Below are 27,654 nucleotides of genomic sequence, written 5' to 3' on the forward strand. Positions count from 1 at the left end.
CTAGGTTATTTATCATCAAATATGATTACGTAGTACCTGTCGTGATTGCATCAAACCTGGAGAAACTAGTTAAGCTAGCTAGGCTAATATCTACAATCTGCCTCCAGAAATAAAAAGCTTCTCCCAAGTGGGTGTGACACCTACTCCTATTGCTTACTGCGCTTCTGCTTGGATTCCACCTGGCGATCTGTTCACCGTCTGCCCTGGTCTGTCTCCCTCGGTCTGGTACAGGTACCTCCACCACATCCCGAGCGTTCGCTCATCTCCAGCACACATGCACTATTGGGATGAGTGACTCTGAACATACAATGGTCGTTATATGTTAAAAAACTTTCTTGTGCATTTTGCCATTTGCCTCATGACTCCTGCATACTTTTTTTTGACTGCAAATGTTCTTTCTTTACCCACCTGTGGGACAGACTGTGTTTGTTCCCACACTCGGGACTCTCTGTTGGCCTCCCATCCTATTCTAACCACCTCTCGCCGGCATTGTATTCATGTTACCTGATGAAATTGCTGTACAATATGATCTTGTTGGCATCTGATGCACATTCAGATGTCATAAATCAATACTGCAGAGCTCTCCCTGTCCTATGCCGTGCCTTGATTGTATTACTGTTGATGATATCTGGAAATGTGCATGTACACCCTGGCCCATCTACTGTTGCTAGCCCCAATTCTGACTTGTGCTCTGATATCGCAAAAGCCTGGGTTTTCTGCACGTTAACACTAAAAGCCTATTACCTAAAATAAATCAATTGAAAGTGTGAGTTCACAGCTCCAATCCAGATGTGTTGGTCATTACTGAGATGTGGTTAAGAAATAGTGTTTTGAATACTGATGTTAACCTTTCTGGTTATAACCTTTTTCCGGCAAGACAGATCTTCCACAGGTGGTGGAGTTGAAATCTTTACCATGGATCACCATCAGTGCTCGGTTGTCTCCAAGTCTGTCCCCAAACAATTGGATTTGCTGGTTTTAAGCATTAAACTTTCAAATAGTTCTTTGTTGACTGTTGCTGGGTACTATCGTCCTCCATCAGCACCGGCCTGTACCCTACCTGCTCTAAGCTCTCTCCTGGCCCCTTACGCTAAGTCTGAATTTGTCCTGCTAGGTGACCTAAATTGGGACATGCTTAAACCACCTGACCAAGTCCTAAAGCAATGGAACTCCCTAAATCTTTCTCGGATTATCACCAATCCCACAAGGTATGACTCCAAAATCACAGAAAAGACTACTCTCCTCGATGATATCCTCACAAATAATCCTGATACAGTGGGGAGAACAAGTATTTGATACACTGCCGATTTTGCTGGTTTTCCTACTTACAAAGCATGTAGAGGTCTGTAATTTTTATCAGAGGTACACTTCAACTGTGAGAGACGGAATCTAAAACAAAAATCCAGAAAATCACTGTATGATTTTTAAGTAATTAATTTGAATTTTATTGCATGACATAAGTATTTGATACATCAGAAAAGCAGAACTTAATATTTGGTACAGAACGTTTCCTGTAGTTCTTGACCAGGTTTGCACACACTGCAGCAGGGATTTTGGCCCACTCCTCCATACAGACCTTCTCCAGATCCTTCAGGTTTCGGGGCTGTCACTGGGCAATACGGACTTTCAGCTCCCTCCAAAGATGTTCTATTGGGTTCAGGTCTGGAGACTGGCTACGCCACTCCGGGACCTTGAGATGCTTCTTACGGAGCCACTCCTTAGTTGCCCTGGCTGTGTGTTTTGGGTCGTTGTCATGCTGGAAGACCCAGCCACGACCCATCTTCAATGCTCTTACTGAGGGAAGTAGGTTGTTGGCCAAGATCTCGCGATACATGGCCCCATCCATCCTCCCCTCAATACAGTGCAGTCGTCCTGTCCCCTTTGCAGAAAAGCATCCCCAAAGAATTATGTTTCTACCTCCATGCTTCACAGTTGGGATGGTGTTCTTGGGGTTGTACTCATCCTTCTTCTTCCTCCAAACACGGCGAGTGTAGTTTAGACCAAAAAGCTCTATTTTTGTCTCCTCAGTCCACATGACCTTCTCCCATTCCTCCTCTGGATCATCCAGATGGTCATTGGCAAACTTCAGACGGGCCTGGACATGCGCTGGCTTGAGCAGGGGGACCTTGCGTGCGCTGCAGGATTTTAATCCATGACGGCGTAGTGTGTTACTAATGGTTTTCTTTGAGACTGTGGTCCAAGCTCTCTTCGGGTCATTGACCAGGTCCTGCCAGGTAGTTCTGGGCTGATCCCTCACCTTCCTCATGATCACGAGGTGAGATCTTGCATGGAACCCCAGACCGATGGTGATTGACCGTCATCTTGAACTTCTTCCATTTTCTAATAATTGCACCAACAGTTGTTGCCTTCTCACCAAGCTGCTTGCCTATTGTCCTGTAGCCCATCCCAACCTTGTGCATGTCTACAATTTTATCCCTGATGTCCTTACACAGCTCTGTGGTCTTGGCCATTGTGGAGAGGTTGGAGTCTGTTTGATTGAGTGTGTGGACAGGTGTCTTGTATACAGGTAACGAGTTCAAACAGGTGCAGTTAATACAGGTAATGAGTGGAGAACAGGAGGGCTTCTTAAAGATAAACTAACAGGTCTGTGAGAGCCAGAATTCTTACTGGTTGGTAGGTGATCAAATACTTATGTCATGCAATAAAATGCAAATGAATTACTTAAAAATCATACAATGTGATTTTCTGGATTTTTTCCGTCTCTCACAGTTGAAGTGTATCTATGATAAAAATTACAGCCCTCTACATGCTTTGTAAGTAGTTAAAACCTGCAAAATCGGCAGTGTATCAAATACTTGTTCTCCCCACTGTAGTTATCAGTCTATTGTTTTCTGTAATGACCTTAGTGATCACTGTTTTACAGCTAGTGTTCGTAATGGCTGCTCAGTGAAACGACCTGTCCTGATTTAATGAGCAAGCCTTCCTTCATGAACTGGCCTCTGTAAAATTGTATAGAATCAGCTTGGACCTTCTTTTTTGATATTTTCAGTGGTATTGTTAATAAACATGCCCCCATAAAGAAAATCAGAATTAAAAACAGGTTTAGCCCCTGGTTCGACCGTGATCTTGCAGAGTTACTCCACCTCAAGAATTGAATTTGGCCGAAGGCACACGCATACTCAAGCTGACCGGCTATCGTTCAGGCAAATGAGAAATAAGTGCACTCAGGCTATCCGGAAGGCCACAGTTAGTTACTTTAAGGAGCAGTTCTCTCTTTGTGGGTCTAACCCCAAGAAGTTCTGGAAAATGGTTAAAGACCTGGAGAATAAACCCTCCTCCTCACAGCTGCCCATGTCCCTTAAAGTTGATGATGTGGTTGTTACTGACAAGAAGCACATGACTTAGACATGCCTCCTTGCCCATCCAACATTTCCTAATTTCCCACCCCTTCTAATGTGACTATCCCCGATGCTTCTCCATATTTTTCCCCTGTCCCGCTACAAAATTTCTCCCTGCAGGCAGTCACTGAGTATGAGGTGCTAAAGGAGCTCCTTAAACTAGACCCCAAAAAAACACCTGCGTCAGATGGTTTAGACCCTTTCTTCTTTAATGTTGCTGCCCCTATGATCTCCAAGCCTATCTCCAACCTTTTTAACCTGTCTTTCTTTTCTGGAGAGGTTCCAATTGCTTGGAAGGCAGCCACAGTTTGTCCTTTATTTAAAGAGGGAGATAAAGCTGATCCTAATAGGCCTATTTCTATTTTGCCCTGTTTATCAAAGTGTTGGAAAAACTTGTCAATTTTCAACTGACTGGCTTTCTTGATGTCTAGTATTCTCTCGGGTATGCAATCTGGTTTCCGCTCAGGTTATGGATGTGTCACTGCAACCTTAAAGGTCCTCAATGACGTCACCATTGCCCTTGATTCTAAGCAATATTGTGCCGCTATTTTTATTGACTTTGCCAAAGCTTTTGATACGGTAGACCATTCCATTCTTGTGGGCTGGCTAAGGAGTATTGGTGTCTCTGAGGGGTCTTTGGCCTGGTTTGCTAACTACCCCTCTCAAAGAGTGCCATGTATAAAGTCCGAAAATCTGCTGTCTCAGCCACTGCCTGTCACCAAGGGAGTACCCCAAGGCTCGATCCTAGGCCCCATGCTCTTCTCAATTTACATCAACAACATAGCTCAGGCGGTAGGAAGCTCTCTCATCCATTTATATGCAGATGATACGTTCTTATACTCGGCTGGCCCCTCCCCGGATGTTGTGTTAAATGCTCTACAACAAATCTTTCTTAGTGTCCAACAAGCTTTCTCTACCCTTAACCAATACATTAATCAAAATAAGGAAAATGAAAATGCGTCGATCATTATTTGAATATGTTGTCCTCGAAGCCAGTGCATGCTCTTTCTCATCTTACAGTTAAGTGATAATGCCAGAGAAGCCGGTGTTTGTTGGATACATTGGCACGGGTGTTGGCAAACCATGCCAATAAATACTCCAAACACCGGCTTGGAGGACAACGTATTCAAATAATGATTGACACATTTTCATTTTCCTTATTTTGATTAATGAATTCGTACTATTTCATCCTTCCACAAGATATAGTCCTGACGCAAATCTAGGGTTGTCAGAGACGCGACCCAGTTGTTCGTTCTTTTTGTTCTGTATCTATGGACGTGCCCCATTCAGTCATTCTAAATGTTCCATTGTCATACTGGCTGGCAACGTTCTTTTCCCTTCTTTGCTAGCTAGCCAACTACGGCTAACTTACAGTCACGTCAAACAGTGCAGCCTGAATAACAGCAAAGTAGCTGCATTTGTTCAAGCTGTTTTCCAGTGACATTTATTTGGATACATCCATAACAACGAGCTAATGAGGAACGATTTTGCCTGGCATAGAAAATGTGTTCTCTCGTTAGGACACTGTTGTTCAGAGGAGCTAGCCAACTTCACAGCTAACACAATAACTTCAAACTGAAGCTGGAAAGACTGCAAACTAGCTGCACTTGCTTTCGTTTGACCTTTTTTCAATTGACATTTCTTTGTATATATCCATGAAAATAATCTGTTGGGACCCTTCCGAATAAGTCAGTTAAAATTACACATCCAAGACCCATGACAATCATATCAGATCCAACCCAGACCAGTGACATTCCGTGAAGACCTTCACACTGGAGTAAGCTCTGCAGGATAGTAACTAGCTGGCACAGCCACAAAGTAATACAATCTAATTTTAAACCTAACCCTACCCTAACCTTACACTGCTAACCTTATGCTAACCGTAACCTTAAATTAAGACCAAAAAGCAAATTTTTGTTTACTTCACATTTGACAATATATAGCACGTTTTGACTTTGCCTCTGGCCCATCTAGTGGAAATGGCTCAGCTCTGCCTCCAGGACAAGATTCACCCCAATAAACGTCAACCTGCTCTGGCATCCAGGCTCCTGTTTCAGTGCTGCTTCAGTGGCTCCGCTGCCTATGATGTAACTAGAGCCTTACCTCCGTATCTTTCTTTCACCACTAGCACACTGGCCAACACTGGTCATGTGTCAGTCCATGGGCTTTTAACAGTAAGCAGACGTTACTTTTCTCGCTCAAGTGAAGCAGAACTAGCCAGCACTGGAGCTGGTATAGATACTATACATGTCAATACCAGCTCTATTCTATCGTTTCTGAGTGGGATGGCTGAGGTGAAAGCCTCTTGGATGGCATGAGCTGGCCTCTAATGAACCTGGGCTGGTCCCTGACCTCTAACTTCCCCTCATGTGGAACTGAGCTGCTATAGGGCTACAGACATCCAGATCAGCCTTAGCCCTGGCCTCATCCCTTGCCTCAAACACGTGCACACACACGCAAACACAAACAGCACCAATCAGCGTCCTAGCACCAAACAGCGTCCTAGTTTAGCAGGTTTAGAGTTAAGCCCTGGAGGCATAGCACTGCATTAGTTCCCTAAGAGAAGAGAATAGTGTGTGTGTGTGTCTGTGTGTCTGTGTGTGTGACTGCCTACAATAACAGCACAGCACTGTCATCCTCCATTATCATGACTAACACAACATCCATTTGGATTCTCAAATTTCACTTCACTGTGGGAAATTAAAGTGTTCAAACCAACCTTGAGGTGCAGCCAAAATGCAAGATTCCCCCCAATGCAAATGTGTTTTCACCAGGAAAACAGACATTCATATCAGAGATTGGGAGAGTTGGGGTTGGGGTGGGGGTGTGGTATAGGTCCAGTATTTTACCTTGGGGTGTGTTACCTACCTTGAGAACAGAATAACAGCCTGTTGAACAGAACAGAGCTCATGGCGGGTCCCTGGGAGGGTGTGGACATTTGGGGGACTAGAAACCAACAGATGTTACACTTGGGCTCCCGAGTGGCGCGTCGGTCTATGGCAATGCATCTCAGTGCTTGAGGCGTCACTACAGACACCCTGGTTCGATTCCAGGCTGTGTCACAACCGGCTGTGATTGGGAGTCCCATAGGGCAGCGGAAGAAATTTCCCCAGCGTAGTCCAGGTTTGGCCGGTGTAGGCCGTCATTGTAAATAAGAATTTGTTCTTAACTGGCTTGCCTAGTTAAATTAAGGTTACACACACACTACTGCTGTTATAGAATACCCCTGAGAGACAGGTACTTACTAGAATCATCTAAGGACAAGGTAGCCTAGTTTCTTACTATGCATAGGGTCGTTACCTACCCATACAGTATTTTTTTCAGCGAGAGAGAGAGATTAGGGTTTTTGCCTAACCCATGTAGCATCCCTTCGCTCTGGAGAGGAGAAAGAGAGAAAGAATGAGAGTTAAGCTAACTTTGATTAGGGTGCCAAAAGACGTCTCCTTATTTCTCGTTCTCCTGATGTTGAATATTAATAAAGGCTAATATTTATAAAATATGCAGTTCCTCGTCACTTCTCTTCTTTTTGACTTTGACTGGCTAAACTCGGGCTCAGTGCTGTACTGGTATGGCACCGACTCAATTATTCATTGGCTGAGAGAGGCAGTACAAATGGACTTAGATGCCACCATTGGCTGAGAGATGCAGAGCAAACTGAATCCAACGCAACCATTGGCTGAGCGGAAGATAAAACGATTATCAGACTGAGGGAGAACAAACACATTTAAGTCATTTTGTGGACACTGTTATGCAGGGCAACTAGGGTTAAGTGCCTTGCTTTACAACACATCGGCAGATTTTTCACCTTGTCAGCTCGGGAATCTCAAACCAGCAACCTTTCGCATTATCATCACATTATCGTTCAGGTGTAACGTTTCATTTTATTTACCACACGTGTACTGTATGTTCTATCTCCCATCTGTTTGCATTCAACAACGGTCCCCCCCAAAAAATCAGGGTATTTTTCCATATATAGACACATCCTATGTGTTTTAATCAAATCAACTATATGCACTGAGCTTGTCTGATGCTTTAAGCACACTGTTTGATGACATAATGAAGGCAAATGGAGGGAGTCCAACCAGCAATTGATTTGATTGTGCCGCCTGACTCAGACTTCCTGCAATGTTTTTTTTTTTAAAGAAGAAAGAAAGACAGTGAGTGACTGTGTGAATAGCACTTTTCTCTCTCTCCTCCGTGCTGCAGTGACCACCACAGAACATCAGTGTGTATAGTGCTGTCCGTGTTGCTGAAGCTGCAACATAATTACAGCCATTTCTGACTGAAAAGTTATATTACCGAAATCCCTATTCCCTCTACCCTTGCGCTCTTTACGTGACGCATGCACGTGACCAATAGGGCCTGAACTATAGCATATCATAATCACAACAACAAATTGGTTTAAAACAAACTCTGAACACCATAACACGTGACAGCAATATCGATGCAGAGGATGTGACAAAAAAAAAAATGAAACGGGAATGTTTACTGGTTGCTCAGGAGGTAAAGGGGAAGTCAGATGTGTGGAATAAATTTGACTAGTTGTAGAAAATGCTGGAGATCTAGAAAAAGAAGGTAAGGAGAAAGCACTGCATGCATATTATGTGTCCCAAACTGGTGCTGTTAGTTCCAAATGGTCAGAAAAGTTATAATGTAATCTATGTAAACAACACTAAATAAATTATAAGCCTACCAGAGAGTCTGTTGCAACGTTTTTTTGTACAGCCTTTATTTCAGCAAAGACGAAAAACAGTCGCATTCATTCGTGAATGCAATTTCTGAATGGAACGGTTTAGGCCTATTTATTGTTTACGCCAACTATAAACTCATTTTAAACTAAAATGCTTGATAGCCTAGGTCAGTACTAAAAGATAGGCCTAAGTAAGTTACCATATTAAGACTAAACAGGAGGTGCTCTTAGGCCTACAGCTCAATGGTGGTTATACAAGGCTGCTATACTAAGCCTATTAATGATAATGAGAGCTAACTTTTGATTAGGGTGCCAAAAGACGTCTCCTTCCTTCTCGTTCTGATGATCATAATAATATTAGTAATACTGGTAATACTAACAATACGAAGGAGATCAAGGAAAAGTGGTGGTTGTTATTATAAAGGTGCTCACAGAATCAGTAGGCAATCAACCAAACACTCAAAAAGACAACAGAAGCAGGATCTGTCTTATTTTTGTAGATATACTTGTACAGTAAATTCATGTTTTATAAAGCCAGGCACATTTAACAGTTAGACTATTGATGATAGACCTAATTCAATTTGGGTGTCCTCTCTCCTCACTTTTCTTAGACAATTAAAGCGTGGGTTGTTTTCTAGTCTCCTCATTCTGCTGCAGCCTCCGCCGCTTTGTTCTCAACACCAATATGCTGGTTAACTTTGCTGTTATGCACATAGCGACGTGGTCTAGGAAAAAGCGCCAATTTAAACAGCGCATTGTGGAAGCCGCACTGATGCGTTTCAGAATCGCAGACAGCGCCGCTATCCAACAGCCCCCACAATGGATTAGTCCACTCAGACAGACGCGAATCAGACCGGTGTCTTTGCTACTGCTCGACTAAAGAAGTTTCAGTCGGCCAACGACCAAACAATCGACCAGTCAACTAAATGGGGTCAGCCCTAGTTTGCCTATATAAATACCCTGCAGATTGTTCCAAGCTGTCACAGATACAGAACATTCTGTTATTTGTGCTGTACTGTACAGACTAGCGTCTTGTCCAAGGGGTGTACTTGTACATGTGCTTGTATGAATTGTTAGATAATACTGCACTGTTGGAGCTAGGAACACAAGCATTTCACTACACCCACGATAACATCTGCTAAATATGTATATATAAACATTTGATTTGATTTGACACCACGCCTCACGCTACAGGAACAGGAAATGGGCCGTTCTGAATGTCCGTGTAAAATGGCCACCAGTGAGCGAACAGTCAGTGTTCTTTCCCCAGACAGTTGACTTTCATTCGGTCTACCATCATGGCCCATATAACAGCATATCATCTGTTGCTACTGGCCTGATATGGTTTATTACTGCCCTGTGGGTGTGTGTGTGCGTGCGTGCCGGCAATTGCCCGCCTTTGGCCACGGCTGTAAAAAAAAATGAAAAGCTGATTTATAAACGTGGACAGATTGACCGGGAGAGAAAAAACAACGGTAGGCAGGCGATCAGCGCATCACCGACCACTTTACAATGTGAGCTGGAGGCAGTATGCATTTTGAAAACATACTTAATTGTTTGAAACCTGAGTATTTCACTTCATAATATGAGGCATATCTTACCTTGCTTGATGGACATATTGATACACCCGGGATCATTGGCGGCTAAATCATAGATGGCCGCTGTAGCCGTTGGCCTACAACTTCCATTGTCAACTTATTCAAATACATAAGGCCGAAAAAATGTCATCTTTAGAAAATATACTGATGAGAATTCGGGTTCTTTCAATCGCAATCTCTCTACTCAGCGCATATGCCTCCCTTTCTATCTGTCTTGACTTGAACTATTGCTAGTGAAGTGCAACGTTGTATCAAATCAACTGGCTCAGGCAAGAAGCTGTCTATAGGGAACTTGCAACATTGTATCAACTAGCCTATTCTGGGCCCTCAGAGTTTCCCAAACCGGGACAGACAACTGTTTTTGCTCAAGGGAAAGTTATTTTAAGACGTTTCCACTGGATATATGGGATCATCAGATGATCATATTTTGCTCTTTCACACCGAGGCTTGGTGATTATCAACGGGGGGAACTAATTTCCACGCAGCAGGCCAGGTACTTCTATGCTTGCCCAGGCGCGCACTCCCTCAACATTATCAGGACAGAGAAACCAGACCAACGCTCACTGTTCACATGGAGCACTCCAAATAAAAGGCAATGAACGGGGGAAAAAAATGGACAACTCGTAAATGATGGTTATAAAGTAAACCCGGACTTGCTTCTCACAAGTGTAACGGGAACTCTGCAAACAACGTTTCCACTCTGAGAATGAGAATGGTAAATTACTCTAGATCTAATTAGGCATACAGCGCATTAACAGAAATTAATGTAACCGAATGGTACGTTTGCTACTGGTGACATATATGTGATGGGTAATTCGTAAAACAGAAACAATCAAGCGGCAAACGAATTCACATGAAACACTGAATGTGGAAGAATTGGTGGGAGACAGCTGAGTGCATTCTGGGGAGAGAAGTACCTGTTCTCTCTTCGTCACACCCCCCTTCTTTTTTTGTCTTGACATCTTTTATTACCCAGAAGACACATTATCTTCACACGTGTTTCCGATGCTTTTCACTGACAGCCGCAAGACAACAATCAGCTAGGCCTTTTTCCACACACGGTGCTTATGAAAGACGACCTCATTATGCCATTTTTCTCCTGCCCTCTTGTTTTTCATCAACGTTCTTTCAATATCCAGAACCCAAGTCCCAGTCATAGGAGCAACCCATCCTCGTTGTTGCCTCTTTAGATTCACTCTCTTTCTGACAGGGATGTTCATATCTGTCATATATTTGCTGCTCGCTTCAGGTGCTCTGTTTTAGAATGGCCTTTAGAATGGCCTTTTTCCTGTGAATTGCATTTCGTTTTGTTGGATGCTTCATTACAGGAGTGGTATATTCTGTTCAGATTAACTCCCATCATCTAAATGGGATGTGTGTCATTCTGGGCGCCGTGGGTGGTTGGCCTAATGGGTTACACACCCAATGCATATGGGTACGGTAGATTTCTTAAAATCTCCCTGGTCACATTGTCCAGCACCAACATGTTGTATATAGGCACTAGGCGGGTGGTTGAGCGTTGATCATACAGGCCTAGCAGTGTTGGTGAGAGAAAGAGAGATGATAGAGAAACGAGAGAGAGAGAGAGAGGGAGACTAGAGAGAGCGATGAGAGAGAGACGAGAGAGAGAGACTAGAGAGAGCGATGAGAGAGAGACGAGAGAGAGAGACTAGAAAGATGAGAGAGAGAGAGACTAGAGAGAGAGAGAGACTAGAGAGAGAGAGAGAGACTAGAGAGAGAGAGAGAGACTAGAGACGAGAGAGAGACGAGAGAGAGAGAGACGAGAGAGAGAGAGACTAGAGAGGAGAGAGAGAGACGAGAGAGAGACACGAGAGAGAGACGAGAGAGAGAGAGACACGAGAGAGAGAGACACGAGAGAGAGAGACTAGAAAGACTAGAGACGAGAGAGACTAGAGGGCGAGAGACGAGAGAGAGAGACTAGAGAGAGAGAGACTAGAGAGAGAGAGACTAGAGAGAGAGAGACACGAGAGAGAGAGAGAGAGAGAGAGAGAGGAGAGAGAGAGACGAGAGACTAGAGAGAGAGACTAGAGAGAGAGACTAGAGAGAGACGAGAGAGACGATAGGGAGAGAGACTAGAGAGGGACTAGAGAGAGAGATAGACGAGAGACTAGAGAGAGACTAGAGAGAGACTAGAGAGAGACTAGAGAGAGACTAGAGAGAGAGACGAGAGGGAGAGAGACTAGAGGGACTAGAGAGAGAGATAGACAAGAGACTAGAGAGTGGAGAGAGACTAGAGAGACTGGAGAGAGAGACTAGAGAGAGAGACTAGAGAGAGAGACTAGAGAGAGAGAGAGAGACTAGAGAGAGAGAGGCACTAGAGAGAGAGATAAACGAGAGAGAGAGAGAGACTAGAGAGAGAAGAGAGACTAGAGACGAGAGAGAGAGATAAACGAGAGAGAGACTAGAGAGAGAGACTAGAGAGAGATAGACTAGAGAGAGAGGGAAACTAGAGAGAGAGGGAAACTAGAGAGAGAGAGATACTAGAGAGACTAGAGAGAGAGAGACTAGAGAGAGAGAGAGACTAGATAGAGAGACGAGAGACTAGAGAGAGACGAGAGAGAGACTAGAGAGAGACGAGAGAGAGACTAGAGAGAGAGGAGAGAGACTAGAGAGAGAGAGACGAGAGAGAGATGAGAGACGAGAAACTAGAGAGAGACTAGAGAGATGTGAGAAACATCTGAACATGACATTTTTAATCAAAACAGCTGTTATATTGTGTCAGTTGATTTGACTTTTTGGTTGTGAATTTCTAAGTTGATTAAACACGTTGATCTTTGTTGAGTCAACGTAGGTACAAAGTATTGACAATTAGAAAAGTTGAAGTCATCTTAACCCTTTACACTTGTGGGAATTGGCCTATATGGGTAGGGCTAAATTGAAATGTTTCTTACAGAATAAATATTAAATGCATATGCATAAGCATGGTACACTCTTAGAAAAAAGGGTTCCAAAGGGGTTATTTGGCTGTTCCCAAAGGAGAACCCTTTTTGGTTCCAGGTAGAAACCTTTCTGGTCCAGGTAGAAGAACCCTTTTGGTTCCAAAAGGGTTTTTACCTGCAAACAAAAAGGGTTCTTTAAAGTAGAGGTCGACCGATTATGATTTTTCAATGCCGATACCGATTATTGGAGGACCAAAAAAGCCGATACCGATTAATCGGTCGATTTAAAAATAAAAACATAATAATAAAAAAATTACAAAATTGTAACAATGACAATTACAACAATACTGAATTAACACTTTAACTTTTAACTTAATATAATACATCAATAAAAATAAATTTAGCCTCAAGTAAATAATGAAACATGTCAATTTGGTTTAAATAATGCAAAAACAAAGTGTTGGAGAAGAAAGTAAAAGTGCAATATGTGCTATGTAAGAAAGCTAACGTTTAAGTTCCTTGCTCAGAACATGAGAACATATGAAAGTTGGTTGTTCCTTTTAACATGAGTCTTCAATATTCCCAGGTAAGAAGTTTTAGGTTGTAGTTATTATTAGGAGTTATAGGACTATTTCCCTCTATACCATTTGTATTTCATTAACCTTTGACTATTGGATGTTCTTATAGGCACTTTGGTATTGCCAGAGTAACAGTATAGCTTCCGTCCCTCTCCTCGCTCCTACCTGGGCTCGAACCAGGAACACATCGACAACAGCCACACTCGAAGCAGCGTTACCCATGCAGAGCAAGGGGAACAACTACTAGAAGGCTCAGAGCGAGTAACGTTTGAAACACTATTAGCGCGCGCTAACAAGCTAGCCATTTCACTTCGTTTACACCAGCCTCATCTCGGGAGTTGATAGGCTTGAAGTCATAAACAGCGCAATGCTTGACGCACAACAAAGAGCTGCTGGCAAAACGTACGAAAGTGCTGTTTGAATGAATGTTTACGGGCCTGCTTCTGCCTACCACCACTCAGTCAGATACTTAGATACGTGTATGCTTGTATGCTCAGTCAGATTATATGCAACGCAGGACACGCTAGATAATATCTAGTAATATCATCAACCATGTGTAGTTAACTAGTGATTATGATTGATTGTTTTTTATAAGATAAGTTTAATGCTAGCTAGCAACTTACCTTGGCTTACTGCATTCGCGTAACAGGCAGTCTCCTTGTCGAGTGCAACGAGAGAGAGGCAGGTCGTTATTGCGTTGGACTAGTTAACTGTAAGGTTGCAAGATTGGATCCCCCCGAGCTGACAAGGTGAAAATCTGTCGTTCTGCCCTTGAACTAGGCAGTTAACCCACCGTTCCTGGGCCGTCATTGAAAATAAGAATGTGTTCTTAACTGACTTGCCTAGTTAAATAAAGGTATACAAAAACCGGCGCCCAAAAATACCGATTTCCGATTGTTATGAAAACTTGAAATCGGTCCTAATTAAATCGGCCATTCCGATTAATCGGTCAACCTCTACTTTAAAGGGTTCTCCTATGGGGAGAGCCGAATAACCCTTTAAGGTTCTAGATAGCACCTTTTTTTTCTAAGAGTGAAGCAATTGAAAGTGAACGATTATGGGAAAAATGATTAGACCAAAGTTGAGGACACAACAGTTCACCTGACACAATACTTCATCCAAACATTACACGGTTGATTTTATGTGCCTTTTTACATTAAATCACTGTACTATTCACCGCATTTGTTGATAACTGAATCTTAAAACACTCTGGGTACATTCAGTAACATGATAAAGTATCCCTGGAAAATGTGGGGTAGGAGCAACATTTTTTGATTACAAAGGTTTGTGTGAGAGGACGAACTGGTGTCTCCAAAGTGGTCACACAACTCTCCAAAGTGTTCACAGTTCCTAAGTCATTTCAATGCACTTTTCTGACCCAAATAAGAGTCTTCAACCACTGCAGTATCCCTGCACATTGCACATACAGTATGGTATTGGCACTGACCCTGGAACTGACCCTGTATATAGTTTACTGTGCTTGCTTTCTCGTGGTTCTTCTTATTTCTATTTCTCGTGTGTTTTTGTTCTACTTGACTTTAAAATATATATATAATGTATAGTACTACCGATGTTGATTACTGTATTGTCGGGAAAGAGCACGAAAGCCATTTCACTGTACTTGAAACTTGACAGACAAGCAGGCAGTACTACGCAGCTGAAGGTCAGTCTGCTGATTAATTAATTGAGTCCGCCCTTTGTTCGCGCTCGCCTCAAACCACTGCTACAATCTATAATACATTGTATATTCTCCACACAGAAATCCATAACTAACTAGTCTCTTATGTATTCAGCCAGCCTGCCAGTCATTTGTAATGAAGGGATAAGTATTCTATATCCCCTGTAATGAACATAGAGTATTCAGCCATATCCATTATCGTTGCTGAACCGTTCAACTCGCGTTGCTGGCCTGTGATGTCAAAAATGTGTGTGTCTGTGTGTGATCTCCCTGCCTGCTCTGAGACTGTGTGTGTGGCCAGGGTCCTGGGGGAGGAGTGTATGTATGTGAACAGAGCTGTGTCGGGGGGGGGGGGGGATCTCTCCTCAAATAGAGGGGAGGAGACCTCTATGCTGACATCCACACGCTCCTCCACATAACAATGGTTTAACCCAGTTTTATTATTAGACAAGGGAAGTACCGGTAGCCGCGTTTCTATTTTCAGTGTTCTCTCTCTCACAGGCATTTAGCCGTTGGTTGTGCTCTGATCAGCGGTGGATTTTTTTGTTGTTGCGTTCGGTGGGTTTGTGTTTAGTTGACTGGTGCGTTTGTGGTGTGTAGAAGTGGGTTTGTGGTGTTTTTAGCCAGTTTGTTGATGTAATGCTGAGTGGCATGTGGCGTTTGTTTACTGCTGTGTGGTGAATTCATATAGCGAGGGGCACCTGACTCTGGTTTATCACAGAGAAAGAGAGGACGGGTGGAGGAAGAAGATAAGGGCTGCGGTTTCTCTAAGATTTTGTCAGTGACCAACCCTACTTTGTTTGCTCTTTGAACAGAGGGAAGTATTCTACAAGGCCACTTCATAGAGACCCAGGGAGACATCTGTCAATCAGTCAGTCAGGACTACAGAGACACAGAGGGTGACAGACCAGACTACCAGACCCAGGATCAGCACACGCCCAGTCCAGCCTAGACCAGAGAGGACTCGGACATCCTAACTCCCTGGAGGAACCATAGCCATGCATTAACTAACCCCCCCAACCCTACTTGAACTACCTCTCACCATCTCCGTCCTCCCCCCTCCCCCCCTACGCCCTCCGGCATTCTCACCATGCCTCAAGGCCTATTGTGACGGGAGTGCTGTTCACCCCCCCCCCCCCCATCCCTCACCCCAGAGGGGTGAAAGATGCGCCCATGGGCAGGTTCGTGGCGCTGGATCATGCTTGTGCTCCTGGCGTGGGGCACACTGCTGTTCTACATCGGAGGTCACCTTGTGAAGGACAGCGAGCACCCGGAGAGATCCAGCAGAGAGCTGTCCAAGATCCTGGCCAAGCTGGAGAGACTGAAACAGCAGAACGAGGACCTGAGACGCATGGCTGAGACACTCAGGTGAGACGCGTGGCCGGGACTAACTGACACACTGACTGGAGTTTGGCTCTCGCTCCATTTCTGCCTCTTCCCCCTTGTCTTTGTCTCTACTCGTAGCTTTCTCTTTCTCTGTCTCTGTCTCTCTCACGTTCTGTCTCTCACTCTCTCGCCTCTCCTTCTGTTTCTACTGTGAGATGTTAAGCACCATTACTTCACTGCATATTATCTCACCCAATACTCCCAGGCAGCGTTGGTAATCTGTATTCTTACATTACTGGATTTAGATGAAGTAGTCTTCAAGGTGTCAAGAGTATTTCCTCTGCTTCCTTACTTCACTGACCCTTTAATCCAAGTGTTCATCATCTGTGATCTTTACATTACCCTTCTTGGTTAGATTCTGTAGTCTAAGCTTACATGTTTGTATGTTTCTGTAATTGAAATGTATGCGTCTTTGTCAACAACAAAGACTCTCTTGAAAGAATAGATTTTATCTCAATGAGGCTAACCTGGGTAAATAAAATGTAAAAAACACTTTACATTACTGAAGTTCACTTCCAGGTTAGATGTGGACCTACATCAGAGTACTGCAGTATGTTTCCTCTCTCTTCAGCATCCTCTCTCACAAGCTGTTGGTGGTGGTCTGATCAGGGGTGGATTTTTTGTTGTGTTCTGATGAGACGCGGGTTAAAGTAGTCTAACGTCAAGACTATTTCCTTTCCTTGCTGCCGTTTACAAACCGGAACTAAATCCATGTAATGTCGGTGCCTGTCATGGTAGCTATGGTGTAGTGTAAGATGGCGTGTTGTGATACGTGATGGACAGGGTGCCAACCTGGGCTGATGGGCTGTGTCTAAAGGCCGTGAGAAAAGCTCTTCTGTTATTGCGCTTGTCACATGCCGTATTCCGGCCCTCAAAACACTGGCGTGACGATTTTGATTCAAGCCTGAAGCAACAGTCAAGAGTTGTGAAGTGATAGGGTCTGTCCTAATTTAACGTTTCTAAAGGTTGTTCAGAGTAAAGGAAAGATGTGCAGAAGTTGTTCTTACAGCGGGCTGATTTGAGACATATTCACACATGTACGCTCAAACTCATACACTGGCACGCTCACACACACACAGTCTCCCCCTCTTTTTCTCTCTCACACTCTGTTGTACTTAGGCTCTCGCTCTCCTTCAATAGAGCAGGCTATCTAAGCTAACTGATCTAAGGTCAGTTCTGTGTGTGTGTCACCTTTGGTAAAGGTTAGAAGTGGGGTATGTAAACTGATCCTAGACCTGAGGAGCAGCTCCTACCCAGAGCCAGTAGTAGTAGTGGAGCTTCAGAGTCAGACATTACTGACCCCTGCTGTATGTAGTGGTCAGCACTGGCCAATGGCCATGAGTAGGCCTCAGCTCACATTGTTAGCATTACTGCAGTGTTACTACAGTGTTACTGTGGCGTTACTGCGGTGTTACTGCGGCGTTACTACAGTGTTAATGCGGTGTTACTACGGTGTTACTACGGCGTTACTGCGGCATTACTGCGGCGTTACTACGGTGTTACTGCGGCGTTACTACGGTGTTACTGCAGTGTTACTACGGTGTTACTACAGTGTTACTATAGTGTCACTGCGGTGTTACTACGGTGTTACTGGTGTTACTACAGTGTTACTACGGTGTTACTACAGTGTTACTACAGTGTTACTGTGGCGTTACTACGGTGTTACTACGGTGTTACTAGTGCTACTACGGCGTTACTGCGGCGTTACTGCGGTGTTACTAGTGTTACTACGGCGTTACTGCGGCGCTACTACAGCGTTACTGCGGTGTTACTATGGTGTTACTGCGGTGTTACTATGGTGTTACTGCGGTGTTACTATGGTGTTACTGCGGTGTTACTATAGTGTTACTATAGTGTTACTATAGTGTTACTACGGTGTTACTGCGGTGTTACTGCGGTGTTACTATAGTGTTACTACAGTGTTACTGCGGTGTTACTACAGTGTCACTGCGGTGTTACTACGGTGTTACTGGTGTTACTACAGTGTTACTACGGTGCTACTACGGTGTTACTGCAGTGTTACTACGGTGTTACTACAGTGTTACTACAGTGTCACTGCGGTGTCACTGCGGTGTTACTACGGTGTTACTGCGGCGTTACTACGGTGTTATTACGGTGTTACTAGTGCTACTACGGCGTTACTGCGGTGTTACTACGGTGTTACTAGTGTTACTACGGCGTTACTACGGCGTTACTGTGGTGTTACTACGGTGTTACTGCGGCGTTACTGCATTGTTACTGCGGTGTTAGTGCTGTGTTACTATGGTGTTACTGCGGTGTTACTATAGTGTTACTATAGTGTTACTACGGTGTTACTACGGTGTTACTGCGGTGTTACTATAGTGTTACTACAGTGTTACTGCGGTGTTACTACAGTGTCACTGCGGTGTTACTACGGTGTTACTGGTGTTACTACAGTGTTACTACGGTGCTACTACGGTGTTACTGCAGTGTTACTACGGTGTTACTACAGTGTTACTACAGTGTCACTGCGGTGTCACTGCGGTGTTACTACGGTGTTACTGCGGCGTTACTACGGTGTTATTACGGTGTTACTAGTGCTACTACGGCATTACTGCGGTGTTACTGCGGTGTTACTACGGTGTTACTAGTGTTACTACGGCGTTACTACGGCGTCACTGTGGTGTTACTACGGTGTTACTGCGGCGTTACTGCATTGTTACTGCGGTGTTAGTGCGGTGTTACTATGGTGTTACTGCGGTGTTACTATAGTGTTACTATGGTGTTACTGCGATGTTACTATGGTGTTACTGCGGTGTTACTATGGTGTTACTGCGGTGTTACTGTGGTGTTACTGTGGTGTTACTGCGGTGTTACTATGGTGTTACTGCGGTGTTACTATAGTGGTACTGCGGTGTTACTATAGTGTTACTACAGTGTTACTACGGTGTTACTATAGTGTTACTGCGGTGTTACTTTAGTGTTACTGCGGTGTTACTATAGTGTTACTGCGGTGTTTCTATAGTGTTACTGCGGTGTTACTACAGTGTTACTACGGTGTTACTGCGGTGTTACTGCAGTGTTACTACAGTGTTACTACAGTGTTACGGTCCTTTCTCAAGCCCAACGGGTTTGAATATTATTTGCAGTGGCAATGGGGTGGTGTACAGGGTTGTGTCGACAGTCTTAATGGGGTGGTGTACATGGTTGTGTCTACAGTGTTAATGGGGTGGTGTACAGGGTTGTGTCTACAGTGTTAATGGGGTGGTGTACATGGTTGTGTCTACAGTGTTAATTGGGTGGTGTACAGGGTCCAGGCCCTGTGGTAATAGGGTGGTGTACAGGGTTGTGTCTACAGTGTTAATGGGGTGGTGGACAGGGTTGTGTCTACAGTGTTAATGGGGTGGTGTACAGGGTTGTGTCTACAGTGTTAATGGGGTGGTGTGCAGGGTTGTGTCTACAGTGTTAATGGGGTGGTGTACATGGTTGTGTCTACAGTGTTAATGGGGTGGTGTGCAGGGTCCAAGTCTTGTGGTAATGGGGTGGTGTATAGGGTTGTGTCTACAGTGTTAATGGGGTGGTGTACAGGGTTGTGTTTACAGTGTTAATGGGGTGGTGTACATGGTTGTGTCTACAGTGTTAATGGGGTGGTGTACAGGGTTGTGTCTACAGTGTTAATGGGGTGGTGTACAGGGTTGTGTCTACAGTGTTAATGGGGTGGTGTGCAGGGTTGTGTCTACAGTGTTAATGGGGTGGTGTGCAGGGTCCAGGTCTTGTGGTAATGGGGTGGTGTACAGGGTTGTGTCTACAGTGTTAATGGGGTGGTGTACAGGGTTGTGTCTACAGTGTTAATGGGGTGGTGTACAGGGTTGTGTCTACAGTGTTAATGGGGTGGTGTACAGGGTTGTGTCTACAGTGTTAATGGGGTGGTGTACATGGTTGTGTCTACAGTGTTAATGGGGTGGTGTACAGGGTTGTGTCTACAGTGTTAATGGGGTGGTGTACATGGTTGTGTCTACAGTGTTAATGGGGTGGTGTACAGGGTCCAGGTCTTGTGGTAATGGGGTGGTGTACAGGGCTGTGTCTACAGTGTTAATGGGGTGGTGTACAGGGTTGTGTCTACAGTGTTAATGGGGTGGTGTACATGGTTGTGTCTACAGTATTAATGGGGTGGTGTACAGGGTTGTGTCTACAGTGTTAATGGGGTGGTGTACATGGTTGTGTCTACATTGTTAATGGGGTGGTGTACAGGGTTGTGTCTACAGTGTTAATGGGGTGGTGTACATGGTTGTGTCTACAGTGTTAATGGGGTGGTGTACAGGGTCCAGGTCTTGTGGTAATGGGGTGGTGTACAGGGCTGTGTCTACAGTGTTAATGGGGTGGTGTACAGGGTTGTGTCTACAGTGTTAATGGGGTGGTGTACATGGTTGTGTCTACAGTGTTAATGGGGTGGTGTACAGGGTTGTGTCTACAGTGTTAATGGGGTGGTGTACATGGTTGTGTCTACATTGTTAATGGGGTGGTGTACAGGGTTGTGTCTACAGTGTTAATGGGGTGGTGTGCAGGGTCCAGGTCTTGTGGTAATGGGGTGGTGTACAGGGTTGTGTCTACAGTGTTAATGGGGTGGTGTACAGGGTTGTGTCTACAGTGTTAATGGGGTGGTGTACAGGGTTGTGTCTACAGTGTTAATGGGGTGGTGTACAGGGTTGTGTCTACAGTGTTAATGGGGTGGTGTACAGGGTTGTGTCTACAGTGTTAATGGGGTGGTGTACATGGTTGTGTCTACAGTGTTAATGGGGTGGTGTACAGGGTTGTGTCTACAGTGTTAATGGGGTGGTGTGCAGGGTCCAGGTCTTGTGGTAATGGGGTGGTGTACAGGGCTGTGTCTACAGTGTTAATGGGGTGGTGTACAGGGTCCAGGTCTTGTGGTAATGGGGTGGTGTACAGGGTTGTGTCTACATTGTTAATGGGGTGGTGTACATGGTTGTGTCTACAGTGTTAATGGGGTGGTGTACATGGTTGTGTCTACAGTGTTAATGGGGTGGTGTACAGGGTTGTGTCTACATTGTTAATGGGGTGGTGTGCAGGGTCCAGGTCTTGTGGTAATGGGGTGGTGTACAGGGTTGTGTCTACAGTGTTAATGGGGTGGTGTACATGGTTGTGTCTACAGTGTTAATGGGGTGGTGTACAGGGCTGTGTCTACAGTGTTAATGGGGTGGTGTACAGGGTTGTGTCTACAGTGTTAATGGGGTGGTGTACAGGGCTGTGTCTACAGTGTTAATGGGGTGGTGTACAGGGTTGTGTCTACAGTGTTAATGGGGTGGTGTACAGGGTTGTGTCTACATTGTTAATGGGGTGGTGTACAGGGTTGTGTCTACAGTGTTAATGGGGTGGTGTGCAGGGTCCAGGTCGTGTGGTAATGGGGTGGTGTACAGGGTTGTGTCTACATTGTTAATGGGGTGGTGTACAGGGCTGTGTCTACAGTGTTAATGGAGTGGTGTACAGGGTTGTGTCTACATTGTTAATGGGGTGGTGTACAGGGTTGTGTCTACAGTGTTAATGGGGTGGTGTATAGGGTTGTGTCTACAGTGTTAATGGGGTGGTGTGCAGGGTCCAGGTCTTGTGGTAATGGGGTGGTGTACAGGGTTGTGTCTACAGTGTTAATGGGGTGGTGTACAGGGTTGTGTCTACAGTGTTAAAGGGGTGGTGTACAGGGCTGTGTCTACAGTGTTAATGGGGTGGTGTGCAGGGTCCAGGTCTTGTGGTAATGGGGTGGTGTACAGGGTTGTGTCTACATTGTTAATGGGGTGGTGTACAGGGTTGTGTCTACAGTGTTAATGGGGTGGTGTGCAGGGTCCAGGTCTTGTGGTAATGGGGTGGTGTACAGGGTTGTGTCTACAGTGTTAATGGGGTGGTGTACAGGGTTGTGTCTACAGTGTTAATGGGGTGGTGTATAGGGTTGTGTCTACAGTGTTAATGGGGTGGTGTACAGGGTCCAGGTCTTGTGGTAATGGGGTGGTATATAGGGTTGTGTCTACATTGTTAATGGGGTGGTGTACAGGGTCCAGGCCCTGTGGTAATGGCTGCTCTGCTATGTGTGGAGGCCAGGCAGCATAATGAGAAGCAGCCAGTGAGACTTAAATCTGCGTCCCATTTGGCACCTTATTCCCTTCATAGTGCAATAGTTTTGACCAGGGCCCTATAAGGCTCTGGTCAAAAGTAGTGCACTATAAAGGGAATAGGGTGCCATTTGGGGTATAGACTGAGACTGCAGCAGTGTGCTGAGTCTCTCTGAGGAACTGCAGTAATGAGACTTCTGGCTGCACTGCTAACAGAGCTGTCTGAGTAGGACAGAGCGTCTGTGTGCATGTGTGTCTGTGTGTGTGTGCGTGCATGCGTGCGTGGTTTCACTATCCTTGCCAGTCCCCACAAGGAAAAGTGCCATTTTAGGTATAGGGGTTAGGTTTAGGGTTATAATTAGGGTTATGGTGAGAATTAAGGTTAGGGTTAGGAGTTAGGGTTAGGTTAAAGGTTACGGTTAGGAGTTAGGGTTAGGAGTTAGGTTTAGGGTCAGGAGTTAGGGTTACGGTCAGGAGTTAGGGTTACTGTTAGGAGTTAGGGTTAGGAGTTAGGGTTAGGTTAAAGGTTACGGTTAGGAGTTAGGGTTAGGAGTTAGGTTTAGGGTCAGGAGTTAGGGTTACGGTCAGGAGTTAGGGTTACTGTTAGGAGTTAGGGTTAGGAGTTAGGGTTAGGTTAAAGGTTAGGAGTTAGGTTTAGGATTAGGGTTAGGATTAGGGTTAGGAGTTAGGGTTAGGTTAAGGGTTACGGTTAGGAGTTAGGATTAGGGTTAGGAGTTAGGGTTAAGGTTAGAATTAGAATTAGAGGTCGACCGATTATGATTTTTCAACGCCGATACCAATACCAATTATTGGAGGACCAAAAAAGCCGATACCGATTAATCGGCCTATTTATTTATTTATTTATTTATTTATTTATTTATTTGTAATAATGACAATTACAACAATACTGAATGAACACTTATTTTAACTTAATATAATACATCAATAAAATACATTTAGCCTCAAATAAATAATGAAACATGTTCAATTTGGTTTAAATAATGCAAAAACAAAGTGTTGGAGAAGAAAGTAAAAGTGCAATATGTGCTATGTAAGAAAGCTAACGTTTAAGTTCCTTGCTCAGAACATGAGAACATATGAAAGCTGGTGGTTCCTTTTAACATGAGTTTTCAATATTCCCAGGTAAGAAGTTTTAGGTTGTAGTTATTATAGGAAATATAGTACTATTTCCCTCAATACCATTTGTATTTCATTAACCTTTGTTCTTATAGGCACTTTAGTATTGCCAGTGTAACTGTATAGCTTCCGTCCCTCTCCTCGCTCCTCCCTGGGCTCGAACCAGGAACACAACGACAACAGCCAATCTCGAAGCAGCATTACCCATGCAGAGCAAGGGAAACAACCACTCCAAGGCTCAGAGCGAGTGACGTTTGAAACGCTATTAAAGCACTCTAACTAGCTAGCCATTTCACTTTGTTTACACCAGCCTCATCTCGGGAGTTGATAGGCTCGAAGTCATAAACAGCGCAACGAAGAGCTGCTGGCAAAACGCACAAAAGTGCTTTTTGAATGAATATTTACGTGCCTGCTTCTGCCTACCACCGCTCAGTCAGATACTTAGATACTTGTATGCTTGTATGCTCAGTCAGGTTATATGCAACGCAGGACACGCTAGATAATATCTAGTAATATCATCAACCATGTGTAGTTAACTAGTGATTATGATTGATTGTTTTTTATAAGATACGTTTAATGCTAGCTGGCAACTTACCTTGGCTTACTGCATTCGCGTAACAGGCAGTCTCCTTGTGGAGAGAGGCAGGTCGTTATTGCGTTGGACTAGTTAACTGTAAGGTTGCAAGATTGAATCCCCTGAGCTGACAAGGTGAAAATCTGTCGTGCTGCCCCTGAACGAGGCAGTTAACCCACCGTTCCTAGGCCGTCATTGAAAATAAGAATGTGTTCTTTAACTGACTTGCCTAGTTAAATAAAGATTAAATAAAGGTGTAAAATATATATATATATAAAAAATGTAAAAAAAACTTGAAATCGGGCCTAATTAATAGGCCATTCTGATTAATCGGTCGACCTCTAGTTAGGATTAGAGTTAGGTTTAGGATTAGGGTTAGGTTAGGAGTTAGGGTTAGGAGTTAGGGTTAGGAATTAGGGTTAGGAGTTAGGGTTAGGTTAAGGGTTAGGTTAAGGGTTAGGTAAAGGGTTAGGAGTTAGGGTTAGGTTAAGGGTTAGGAGTTAGGTTTAGGGTTTGACGTTAGGGTTAGGTTAAGGATTTGGCGTTAGGGTTAGGTTAAGGATTTGGCTTTACGGTTAGGTTAAGTGTTAGGTTAAGGGTTGTGTTAGGTTAAGGTTTAGGGTTTGGCGTTAGGGTTAGGTTAAGGGTTACGGTTAGGTAAGGGTTAAGTGTTAGGTTAAAGGTTTAGGGTTTGGCGTTAGGGTTTGACGTTAGGGTTAGGTTAGGAATTAGGTTAAGGGTTATGGTAAGGGTTAGGGTTTAGGTTAAGGGTTATGGTAGGGGTTAGGAGTTACGGTTAGGTTAAGGGTTACGGTTAGGATAAGGGTTACGGTTAGGAGTTAGGTTTAGAGTTTGGAGTTAGGTTAAGGGTTACGGTTAGGACTTAGGTTTAGAGTTTGGAGTTAGGTTAAGGGTTACGGTTAGGACTTAGGTTTAGAGTTTGGAGTTAGGTTAAGGGTTATGGTAAGGGTTAGAAGTTACGGTTAGGTTAAGGGTTACGGTTAGGATAAGGGTTACGGTTAGGTTAAGGGTTAGGTTTAGGGTTTGGCGTTAGGTTAAGGGTTTGGCGTTAGGGTTAGGTTAAGGGTTTGGCGTTAGGGTTAGGTTAAGGGTTACGGTTAGGGTTTGGCGTTAGGGTTAGGTTAAGGATTTGGCATTAGGGTTAGGTTAAGGGTTGGGTTTGGGGGTTACAAGAAATCAGATTAAGAATGGGAATCAATTGTTTGGTCCCCACAAGGATAGTAAAGCAAACATATTTGTGTGTGTGCGTGCGTGCATTTTATATCTTTAAAGTGGGCGTTGGTTTGGTCTCTTCTAAGGGTTCATCTTTATTATATATTGACTCAATGGTCAATTTAAAACGGGTTAGCACCCTGAGCAGTTTCACCCTATCTACTTTAGCTGGGCTGTCAGTCATTCTGACAAGCTCCCTGTGGACACACACTTATGATGAGCTCAGATGGGTCCAGCAGACGTGTGTGCGTGCGCACGACAGCGATGGTGAGCGCTGGGTAGATTGACCCTTCGCTGGTTGATTGACAGGGTGATGGATGAGTGGGAGTGAGGGATGAAGGGACAGGATGGAGAGAGGGAGGGAGCTGGGTGCGGGGTAGTACACCCCCCCCCCATCTATAAACTAAGTATTGTTGACAGTAGGACCTCTGAAGAGAGGAGGATGACAGCACCAGGACGAGACACAGGAGGAGACGTAGGGACCTGATAACCAATACAGTGGTGTGTGTGTTTACCAGCATGTGACCAAGCCTCAGTATGTGCGTATGTTTACTACACCAGCATGTGTGTTCAGTCAGACAGTGTCCGAGGATGGAGGGGAGTTGATTTTGTTACTGTGTGTGTGTATAGTCTGTGTGTCTGCCTGGTTCGTATGGTCTGTGGATGTTGCTGTAGGCCTATTTTCAGCTGAGCTGAGGTGTAGTCTTGTTTGTGCCCTAACTTCACCCTCTTCAATCAAACTAACTCAACAATACATTTTTCCAGAGTAGCGAGACAGGTGATTTTTTTTCTACCAAGACTCCTGTAAATAAAAGGGTCCTGTCTGGTCACTATGGTGCTATCTCGCTCCAGAGTAGCTGTCTGCCAGCCTGTCAGACTGCTTTTGTGTTGGTAGCGATTGGCGGGAGGGAGTAAATGGAGGAGAGACAGAAGAGAACGAGAGATGGAGAGGGCGGTCAGAGATGGCGAGAGAGAGGAGACATTTCTGTTGTGTGTGTGTGTGTGGCGATGGAGGGATGAGGTAAGGAATGGAGAGGAGAAAGATAAAGGGCGATGGAGGCAAAAGCAGAGGCTGGCCAAGAAGATCTCCTGCAGCTGATTAGACAGAGGTGTCGACACTGCTTCTTCCTCTGCAGCAGCAGCCAGCAGGCGTTATCCATGTAGCTCCCTGAAGTTCACCATCCGGTTTAGGAAGGCACAGAAGCATTTACAATACAATCACTCTGCAGTGTATAACAGCAGCCTGGGGAAATGGCTCTGATATAATCCTAACAGTGATTTAGTCAGACACACATGATGTAAATCACTGCTGGGACAGTTGCAGAATTGACTTCATCTCTCAGGCACTTTTTGTCCATCCGTCATCTGAATAGGGTTGGGAGTGTATTTTCTATTTCATGGCCATATCAAAGGCACAGATTTAAAGCCAGACAAGTTATCAACCATATTCCTCATAGCTATTGTGACAAAGTGTGCGTATTTAAACAATAAAGCACAAGAGACCGTGCCATGTGCTGAATACAGTCACAGGTAAATGGCGTTGTTCGGCTCGACGCCAAGCAAACAACAATTGTTGCTATGCTAGCTAAACTACAGCGAGCCTAATTATGTATTTTATGTTCCCCAGCAAGAAAACCAATTCATGTCGTTCAAACAGAGTCACTGACAACAACTCAAACGAAACAGGTGTGGTTTTAGGAAGGTTTCTGAAAGACACTCATGGGGGTGTCCGCTGAAAGTTGACTAGCAGCAACAACTGGAACCTAAAAGACACCCACCATGAGCGACCACGAAATTTGGCCAAGAAGAGGCAAACAAAAGAAGAAGAAAAACACACCAAACTTCAAGACAGGAGTCAAAACAAAAAAGTAGTGCAAAACAAAATCAGGGGACGATCAGATAAAGGATTGTTTTGTCTAGAAATCAAAAATAGGGGGCGTGTTAACCCTCCATATCTCTCAAGACAACTTGAGTACTGGGCCAGCCGCTCATAAATATCACCTGGGCCAGCACAGGTGAAACACCTCCCAACTAACGAGATGGACAAGCCAGCACAGGTGTAACACATGCTGACTAACGAGGTGACACCAATCGTTGCTAATCATAAATGTAAAACCCAAAAGCTGTAACACCGTCCCCCTTAAGACAAGTTTGCTCACCACCAACAGAAAACAACTTTAATTTCACTTAAATGCGTCCCTCCTTATGCGTCGCCTTCTCCAATATAAACATGGCATCAACTGGCTGGCAACAATTAAATAGAAAACAAAACAAACACTTTTTTTAAAATATATTTTTCATATATAAATAAAGTATGTTTTTAATACTCCCACCCCCCTGGAACGAGCTCAACCAAAATAATACTCATCTAAACACAAAACCGCCCACCCTTGAAAGACAATCAGCAACCACGTTGTCCTTACCACATCCGTAGTAACTTT

The 27,654-nt window shown here is 44.4% G+C and overlaps 1 protein-coding gene across 5 annotated transcripts in view; it reads left to right on the plus strand.

The window, feature by feature from the left end:
- The window catches only part of LOC110498325 (alpha-(1,6)-fucosyltransferase), a 119,772-nt gene that overhangs the window by 66,033 nt on the left and 26,085 nt on the right, over positions 1–27,654 (plus strand). For 4 of the 5 annotated variants that reach the window (XM_036954611.2, XM_036954610.2, XM_036954614.2 and 1 more), the window contains one exon: positions 15,619–16,171. In XM_036954611.2, coding sequence (XP_036810506.2) covers positions 15,969–16,171 — 203 coding nt within the window. In that variant the 5' untranslated portion in view covers positions 15,619–15,968. Of the gene's footprint in view, positions 1–15,170; positions 15,362–15,618; positions 16,172–27,654 lie in introns of those variants that run through there. The other variant, XM_036954613.2, reaches the window with a different exon arrangement.

The sequence above is a fragment of the Oncorhynchus mykiss genome, chromosome 19 (genome assembly GCF_057628025.1).
Source record: "Oncorhynchus mykiss isolate SJ-2025 chromosome 19, ASM5762802v1, whole genome shotgun sequence".
NCBI lineage: Eukaryota > Metazoa > Chordata > Actinopteri > Salmoniformes > Salmonidae > Oncorhynchus > Oncorhynchus mykiss.